General features: G+C 36.0%; 1 protein-coding gene across 2 annotated transcripts in view; it reads left to right on the top strand.

The window, feature by feature from the left end:
- Positions 1–9707, top strand: part of LOC107717933 (phosphatidylinositol 3,4,5-trisphosphate 5-phosphatase 1-like) — a 19248-nt gene extending 9541 nt beyond the window's left edge. Inside the window, exons 12-27 of one of the 2 annotated variants that reach the window (XM_016524834.1) lie at positions 1200–1396; positions 1580–1697; positions 1811–1907; positions 2011–2149; positions 3028–3136; positions 4777–4865; positions 4956–5037; positions 5132–5221; positions 5330–5440; positions 5581–5660; positions 5741–5828; positions 7464–7610; positions 7728–7791; positions 7896–8108; positions 8967–9403; positions 9628–9707. In XM_016524834.1, the coding sequence (XP_016380320.1) occupies positions 1200–1396; positions 1580–1697; positions 1811–1907; positions 2011–2149; positions 3028–3136; positions 4777–4865; positions 4956–5037; positions 5132–5221; positions 5330–5440; positions 5581–5660; positions 5741–5828; positions 7464–7610; positions 7728–7791; positions 7896–8108; positions 8967–9403; positions 9628–9680 (2114 nt within the window). In that variant the 3' untranslated portion in view covers positions 9681–9707. The remainder of the gene's footprint in view (positions 1–1199; positions 1397–1579; positions 1698–1810; positions 1908–2010; positions 2150–3027; positions 3137–4776; positions 4866–4955; positions 5038–5131; positions 5222–5329; positions 5441–5580; positions 5661–5740; positions 5829–7463; positions 7611–7727; positions 7792–7895; positions 8109–8966; positions 9404–9627) is intronic. The other variant, XM_016524835.1, reaches the window with a different exon arrangement.

Here is a 9707-nt window from a genome sequence, read left to right as displayed (position 1 = left end):
TTATGTTAGGCCTATATTATAAACCTAATAAATAATTGACCTTGTTTTTTAATGGAGTCACTTATGCTCATCAAGGCTGTTTCTGTCAGGAACACTCTCGTCAAATATGATTGACAATTAGCATACAGTTTGGATTTGCGGTATGGTTCTGTTCTGGGCAAGAACTCCCTGCGCATCCATGCAGCCTAGCATGGGTGAGAGCAGGGAGAGCAGCGATAACCCCCCCAGGGTAAACAGAACAGAACCAACATAAATGTATTGCAGATATTGTTAAAGTTCAATCATTTTCTGTACACATTTTAGAATTAGTCTGATTCAACTGAGAATCAGAAGGCTGAATCCCGACTGACAGAGGCGGAGCTGGGGATGGAGGAGGGTAATTAGCTATTGAGCAATGCGAAAACTGCTGATAATACTGAGGGACCTTATATATGAATGCTTAGATAGGTGTCATATTCCTATAGGTAGATGGGGATCAGCTGAGAGTCAGCTGATGCGAGCTTGACTAACGTGACCTGCCAGAACTAACGCTACGCTTGATATTAAATGCAACAAGCCGACTGCTTTTTTGACACATATTTTGACCAACTTAAATTGTCTTTGAAATATAGTTGAAGTGTACTATTGAATGTACTGAAATGCATGTATGGTAAACTAAAATACACATTCATTGTGTTCATTTCTATGTTATGTAATATTTTATTTACATAAGTTGCAAGTTAGAACATTTAAAATATATTAACTATAAATGTAATATCAAACAACACACTACAGTTAAAATTATAATCAAGTACTTTACATGTGCTTAAGTGTGTTGTCAACACTTCAAATAAGTGTACTTCTTTAAAGCATGCCAAAATATTATTATTATTATTTAAAATTTACTTCAAAATAATTTAATTTGACATTTTTACAAGTAGACTTTTTAAAAGTGTACACAAGTGTGTTGCAAAACAGTCATGCAAAGTGTACTCTCTTAAGTACACTTAAGTGGCCTTTTATTTGATTAATATTGTATTATCTGCAAATACAGTTTTTTTTTATAAACTACTACACTATTAATAAAGAGAAGGCCTTGTATAATATGCTTCTTCCCCTTATTTTTAAGTTCTGACATTTGTATGGTATAAAATATGAAGTTTACAGTAACTAGAGATGAAGTGACCTGTGAATTTAAGTGAAGTGAATTGTCCATTTAGGAAATGCGAATCCACCACAGAACATCACTTCCTGGTTCCAGTCAAAGGGTCAGGGAAAAACCCACGATGACACAGCCAGTCAAATCCCACATGATATCTATGTGATTGGAACACAGGAGGATCCGCTGGGAGAGAAGGAGTGGATAGAGACAGTTAGGGGAGCCCTTAGAGATATAACCAACATTAGCTTCAAACAAGTAAGTGACACAAAACCCAACATGAAGACTTTCAGGTGCCTTATGTTGTTTACATATCATGCTAGATCATTCTTTTTTCTCAGTGGAGAAATGTCATGCAATGAATATCTATTTTATGTTAATATGTTGAATGACCAAGCATATAAGCCATATGATGACAGCTGTGTGTTTGGTTTTTAACAGATAGCTACTCAGACACTGTGGAGTATAAGAATTGTGGTTCTAGCCAAGCCGGAACATGAGAACCGCTTCTCTCACGTCTTCTGTGACAGTGTTAAGACTGGCATAGCTAATGCTCTGGGTTTGTTTAAAGTTTCTTTTCCATTAAAAAAAATCATTAGGAATCGTAAAGCTAGCCGTGTACTGCTCTTCCTTGTACATAAAAAGCTGATTGTGTGTGTGTGTGTGTTATAGGGAATAAAGGAGCAGTGGGGGTGTCTTTTATGTTTAATAGAACCTCCTTTGGGTTTGTCAACAGTCACCTGACCTCAGGAAGCGAAAAGAAGCTGAGGTAAGCCACAACCCAAAAACCTGTTTGTCTGACAAATGACACATTGACATATAATACACAAGTATAATAAATAAGGATTAATTTATGACTGGACCTTTTCCAGACGAAACCAGAACTTTGTTAGTATTCTGCGTTTTCTGAATCTGGGAGATAAGAAGGTTAATCCTTTTGACATCACACATCGCTTCACACACCTCTTCTGGCTGGGGGATCTGAATTATAGGGTTGACTTACCAGCACAGGTAGGTTAAAATGAATGTGCATCAGCATGTTCTCAAGCAAATTGCATGTTATAAATAATTTGCATGTTTTATTCCCTGTAAATATACTTGAGCATGTTGCAGATTTGAAATATTTTGCATGTTTTTTTTCCCCTGTAAATTAATATACTCAAACGTTGCAGGTTTTAAAAATTTAGCATTTGTTTTTCTTTTTGTATATATCAAAGAGATATATATTAAAAAAACTTAGTATTTAATGCCTGTCAAATGCAAACACAAGACAAATGATCTGTTCATAAAAGAAACTGCTATTCTGTTTTCTGCTTTGTATCAGATACTAATAATAAGCCTCTGCAGAGGTCATTTTACAACATGTTTTATCATCACAAAAGTAATTCATGCTATAAAACAAATGGCTAGATATGAAGTTGACGTCCTGCAGTGTTTACTGATTCTTTTATAATTATTATTTTTGCTTATATTATGAGCTCGTATAAATTGAAAGACTACATGGAATACTTGTACTTTTACTAATTCGTTTGTCAAACCACAAGACCATTTATAATGGTCTAGTCGAGATGTTTTTATATTTTAACTTATAAATGAAACACCACTGAAACAAGTGCCTTTAGGTTAAAGAAAAGAAAGCAGTACAACAAAAATAGATGAATCTCTGCTATAGCTCGCTAATCTTATTTTAATACGTTTTTAAACTTTATGCATCAGCTACCCACATTATGATACTTTGAGGCATAAGCTGCCTTTGTGGTTTAGAGTGCGTAGTTAGTATTCAGAGCAGGCAGTTCCTCTATTAAGACCAGAGCTGTCACATACAGCAGCTCCTGACGTCAACTGACAGGAAAAGACAGAACTTTTGCATAGTTGTTTGCTTTTTGCAGGAAGCTGAGAACATTGTAATGAAGATCAAACAGCAGCAGTATCAGGACCTCCTGGCCAGAGATCAGCTGAACATAGAGAGGGAAGAGGAGAAGGTCTTCTTAGACTACGGTGAGAGCACTTGTGCATGATGTTAACCTGTTGATTATAATTTCCACTACAAATTTTGACAGATTTTGATTACTCCACTACAAGGTTACTCAGTGTCCATTCTTAGGTAGTCCTAGCCAAAACTCACACCTTTAGTTGAGCCAATGTTGCTATGTCTGGCCAGTCAGAAAAACCGAGCGGTGCTGAAATTTCCAGAGCCACAGTGCTTATACACTTCCACCTATGAATGGCTCACTTAGCATTTCTCTACAAAGATGGGATGGAATAGGGGAGTATTTTAAGTATTTCAATATCACAAACATCAACTCAGAACCAGCTTTTGAAGTTTAGGACCACATGCTGTTAACTGGAGGTTTACTAACTGTAATCCAAACAATTCTTTGAGGAATTTTATTTATTTATTTGATAGTTTGTATTATCCTTCTTGCCTTTCCAGTGGGGCTAAGCACACTGCCTAAGACCAAACTACTATAAAGGGTACTATCTACCAAAATTAGAAGGAACATACACTAGTTTGGGGTGGGTAAAATGTTTTAAAATGTTTTTGAAAGAAGTCTCTTATGCACATAAAGACTGCATTTATTTAATAAAAAAATGCAGTAAAAACAGTAATATTTAGAAATAATATTACAATTCAAAACAACTGTTTCCTATTTTAATATATTTTCAAATGTAATTTATTCCTGTGATGGTAACGGTGAATTTTCAGCAGCCATTACTCCAGTCTTCAGTATCACAAGATCCTTCATAAAGTATTCTAATATGCTGATTCAGTGCAAGAAGTATTTATTATTATTATCTATTTAGAAAACAGTTGTCGGCGCCGATAGCCTTGTGGGCTGACATACAGCACTGTTGTGCTACGGGCGTCCCGTGTTCGAATCCGACTCGAGGACGATTCCTGATCCTGCCCCCTCCCCCTCTCCCTCTCCCCCACTACACTTCCTGTCCTGTCATAATTAAGGCAAAATGCCAAAAAATAAATCTTAAAAAAAAAAAAACAGTTGTGCTGCTTAATATGTTTGTGAAAACGGTAATTCTTTTCAGGATTATTTTATAGAACGTTCAAAAGAACTAGAATTCTCTTGTGTCATTAAAAATGTCTTTATTGTGTCTTTTGACCCATTTTATGCATCCTTGCTGAATAAAAGTATTAATTTCTTTATCAAAAAAATATCCAACTGATGGCACAGCTGCGCTTCGGGTGTCTCGAGTTCGAATCCCGCCTCTTGGACCTTTCCCGATCCCATCCCTCTCTCTCGCTCCCACTCGCTTCGTCATATCTCAACTGTCCTATCACGAACAAAAACACCCAAAAATATCCTACTGACCCCAAAATTTTAAACTACAGAGTAAAAACATGGGTATTTATGGTATATATATATGCCACAAAGGCATATTATGCCACATTTGATGTAGCTTGTAGCTTGATGTCTGTATGCCACTGCACTACTTTTTAAATGTTTTTATATGTAAATGTGCTAGATGGATGTCTAGCCACCTACTGCTCTTTTAACATCTTTCAGCATCTTCATTTTCATTTTTGACTCCCCCCCCCCATTTTTCCATTCTGCATGTTTTTATAGTCAAGTCCACATGCCATCATTTTTAATCCTTGTTTCGTATGTTTTATTTTGCAGTTGAGGAGGAGATAACATTTGCCCCCACTTATCGTTTTGAGAGAGACACACGGGAGAGATATGCCTACACTAAAGCTAAAGCCACAGGGGTACAGTGTGAAAGCCATAATCCATGTCAACAACCTTTTTAATTTAGTGACGAAAATTCTCTTTACATAAATATTTGATCTCACAAACAGACAAAATACAACTTGCCTTCATGGTGTGATCGTGTGCTTCGCAAGTCCTACCCTATGGCGCATGTGGTTTGCAACTCATATGGTTAGTTCATTTAATATAAAATGCAATTTCCGGTAAAATATTAACGCAGTTAAAACATCATTACATTAACCAACCTTACTCTTTGACATTTCAGGATGCGCTAATGACATCATGACAAGTGACCATTCCCCTGTATTTGCCACATTTGACGTTGGTGTGACTTCTCAGTTTGTCTCAAAAAATGGTATGATCTTGAAAATATTTCACTTTGACAACAGTCCTTCCTTTAGATATAGAACTGTTACATCCTGCCAGCTGTCTTGTGCTGTTATATTATTTTTGCTCTTTACAGATCTCTCAAAGGATGCCCAGGGTGCTATAAAAATCATGAACTGCGTGGCTGTTCTTTTGACTAAATCAAAGACCAAGTTCTTCATTGAGTATCACTCAAGCTGCTTGGAGAGTGAGGAGCTATAGCCATTACACTTTCAATTATTACATCATAAATGATCACAAATCATTTGAACCCCCCACTTTGTTTTTTGTACGAACAAATGAGCTACAGTTAACAGTGAAGTTAAATACTTCCAATTCATTTTTTAGAATTTGTAAAGAGTCCTGAAGGAGAAAACCAAGAGAACACAGAGGGCTCGATAAAAGTACGATTTAGCGGACAAGTTGAGGTAAAAACCTTATTTGATAAAACGTTATACATGTAAAGCTCAGCCACCATGTTTACATTATCTTTGAAATTGCTTTGCAGCTCACACCCATCATTGCAGACCCAGAATACCTCCTTGACCAGCACATTCTCATCTGCATTAAATCTACAGACTGTGATGAGTCATATGGTATGTTTACCTAAAATGTGTGAACTTATATGCTTGCCATTTAAGCTGGCTAGTAGCTCCCATTATTGCTCATTGACCACTTTGCAAGCACAACATTTTCTGAATATGGTTCATATTCTGTTTAAAATAGTGATGAGTAGTCAAGGTTAACACTATAACAGAAATCAACAGTTGTTGTTGACTCGGTTACTGTGTTCAAAATCGCTAATTTGTTCACTCGTTCTCCAATCTGCACAATTGAGTGCACTTGGCAGTAGGAGTGAAAAAAATATAACTGACATATTACACTGTTCACTAGAACACTGGAGCTGATACTATTTTAATATACTTTAAAACATAATTTATTCTTGTGATCAAAACTAAATTTTCAGCATCATTACTCCAGTCTTCAGTGTCACATGATCCTTCAGAAATCATTCTAATATGCTTATTTATTATCAATATTGTTTTTTGCGGCTTAATATTTTTTGGAACCTGTGATATTTTCTTCAGGATTCTGTGATGAATAAAAAGCCAAAAAAAAAGAACAGCATTTATTTATAAAATCAATATTTTGTAGTAATATACACTACACTCAATACATTTTTTAATAATTAAAAGTGATGATAAAGAAGTATATTGTGAGAAAATATTTCTATTTTGAATAAATCCTGTTCTTTTTAACTTTTTATTCATTAGAATCAAAGAAAAAAAGTATCACAGGTTCCAAAAAATAAATCGGCATATTGTTAATAAATCAGAATGATTTCTGAAGGATAATGTGACACTGAAGACTGGAGTAATGGATTATGAAAAGTCAGCTTTGCATCACATGAATAAATGATATATTACAGTATAGAAAATAGAAAACTCTTATTTTGAATTGTAATAATATTCACAATATCACTGTTTTTCTGTATTTTTGATTAAATAAATGCATCCTTGATGAGCAGAATAAATGTCTTTAAAAACATTTAAAATCTTACTGATCCCAAATTTTTGAATGGCAGTGTGTATTTAAAAGAAAAAGCCACCAAGAATAAACACATCAGTAAGCGTACATTGTTGAATGTACTTCTGTATGTAGTATCTTGAACGGTCCTGTCCATGCAGCTGTTTGCGCCTAAAGCAAGAGAAATAATGAAATATGAAAAACCTGGAGTTGAACACCCCTAGTTTAGAACTTTATTAGGAAAACTATATTTATATGCACCTCAACTACTGGGATATTCCTGTAAACATGTAATCAGAATATCCGAATGAACTGAACAAATGTTGAATGTTCAGTAAAGATGAAGTTTGTTCAGTCACAGTGAGTATTCCGCATAAGCTGTTAACATGACTCAAAATTCTGATTAATACAGTCATATTCAGATTTCAAGAAACCGGAATATTGACTTAATCTGGTCATTGCATTTGTGTACATGATGATTACATAATTTAGTTAGCCTCCATAAATGAGCGATAGAAAAGAACCAGTATATGTGTATCCACACTAAACTGCCGAAGCTTACGCATGAAATACAATCGTTGCAGCCCTTTCTTATAAATGGCTCCTGTATTTACACCCCATGTCAATTTGCAGTATGACAATATTCTCATTAGTACTGGAATATTCCTATGCATGTCAACAATCACGCTGTGCTCTGTCTGTAGGTGAGGGTTGTGTGGCTCTGCGTTCTGCTGAAAACTCTTTCACTGAGTTCTGTATCAAACTCACACATCACGGTGAGCGCACAGGTTGGCTAACAGGTGGCATTCAACTTCCCAAATCTGATGGAAAACAGACAGAGAAGCTGTATGGTGAGTGCACAGTTTGTTTCTGTACAGCAGAGCCAGTTCAAAATTGTGCTATGTCGCTTTCCTCCCCGAGTATCCAGGCTGGGTTCCTTTCCTCAAGATTATGTTTCTTTATTCCAGATTTCATCAAAGTCGGAGATGACCCAGGAGCTGGTAAAGGCAAATCAGGAGATAATACCAACATGTAAAATATTTGAATCTTCCCTCTTTTTTTTACTTTGACATTCTTCACAAAGCTTAGATTTGATTATGCTTGTACAAATACATAACTTTGACATTCTTTGACAGGTCTTCTTCAGTCCTCGCCACTGATATTAGTAACCCCAGTTATATGGGTGTAGGCTACAAGAGCAATAACCAGGCAGACAGGAGCCCCGGCAACATTATGTCCCCAAGAACAGGGCCATCCTCAAAAGACATGACGCATGGCAATCTCTCCCCAAAAAAGAGCAGTTATGACCATGCTACATCCAGCCCAACTACAAAAACATCAAACCCTATGTAAGTATTCACCTTATTTTTAATGTAGAGCAGAGTAGATGCAGACATTTGTAAAATGAATATGCAAGGCGTCCGGTGTCATTTGCTTCCAGTTATTTTTAGCAGTACAAAACAGCTTGATATTGCAAACTAGTATTTCTTATCATATTATTTTAATGTATTGTCGAAATTGAAATCACACTGGTTTTGCCGTTGTTACTCTTTTAGTTATGTACCTACCGTATAGTGGCTAATGAATTGGCAATCTCACATTCACAGAAAATAGCTTACTTGCAAAATAATGTGGATATATAGATATATTTTTATCTCCTTTATCTCATCAATATGTCCTTTATGTCATCTGACAAATGTTTTTGATTTAGACAAATATAGCAAAGGCTATCTTTGCCAAACACTTAGTTTAATAACACTGTAACATAATACATATAATACACAAAACTAATAACTCAAATTTCAAATGAATTATTTTTCATATTGTATATTATAATGTTGTCATGCCTAAATTCATTTGTAGCATTCAAAACAATTTATTTTAGTTTTTAGTGTTTTATTTTTAATAGTATAAAAATAAATAAAATAATAGTAAAAATAGTATAGAATTTTAATATCTTGTCTTTCATTTGTTGTCAGCCTTGACAGAAAAAGCCACAATTCTAATAATATGTTTTATACATTTAATGTTTATACAATTTTCTGTCCGTTTGAATTTTAAAATGTGTTTAAAATCTGTTACTAATACCAATTAAAATATTCTTTTTGATGACTGCTTGTTATAAGAAGAGCTGACAGTTTGCATCTTTTAAAGGGATTATAGATTGATCTTCTAAATTCTATTTTTGTGGTTATTTTTGGTTTTAGACCTGAGGATGGGCAGCCTCCAGAGATGTTTGACAATCCCCTTTATGGCTCAATGAGTTCATCACGAGGAAGTAAGGACCATCTCCCTCCGCCAGATGCTCACTTCTCCTTTCCCAAAACAGACCTTGATGCTGACCGTCAGCACCCTGTTCCGACCCCTCGCTTCCGCTCTTTCACCTGTTCAGAAACCAAACCCCAGTCATCATCAGCCACAAACACCACGAGCAGTGGTCTGCAACCCCAGAACATCACCAAGAAGCCAGTGGTGCCTTCTCGCTCTGAAGGGGGCATGATTGGGCCTAATAGACCTCCGGTGCCTATGAAGTCTCGCCCTGGTCAGCCACAAGAGCTTCAACCAAAGCCCAGAGACTACAGAGACAGCTCTGAGCTTCCATCCAAGTTACGGCAACAAACCAGACAAGGCCAACCCAAAGACGGTATGATAACCACAGTATATTCTCCACATTCCTTCTATGTGGAAAACAGTAGATCAGGGGTCTCGAAACTCATCTGTCAACTGACAGCGAGCTGCAAGGGCTGTGCGTAAACAGCTCTATTGATTATAATGCTTTGAAATAATGTATATTTGTGAAATTTGCCTTGATATGTAATATATTTAAATACCTTTCCCTTCTCTTTCAATTGTAATGTCTGTCCTTAGGGCATCATGAGACACAACAGCCACAACTGAAGATGGGTCGGCCATTAAAATGATTTCCTACTGATGTGTCATGGCAGGAG

Source organism: Sinocyclocheilus rhinocerous, unplaced genomic scaffold (assembly GCF_001515625.1).
Source record: "Sinocyclocheilus rhinocerous isolate Xijiao unplaced genomic scaffold, SAMN03320098_v1.1 scaffold2558, whole genome shotgun sequence".
NCBI classification, from domain to species: domain Eukaryota; kingdom Metazoa; phylum Chordata; class Actinopteri; order Cypriniformes; family Cyprinidae; genus Sinocyclocheilus; species Sinocyclocheilus rhinocerous.
The sequence above is the reverse complement of the archived record's forward strand: the minus strand, read 5'-3'. Positions and strand labels throughout refer to the sequence as shown.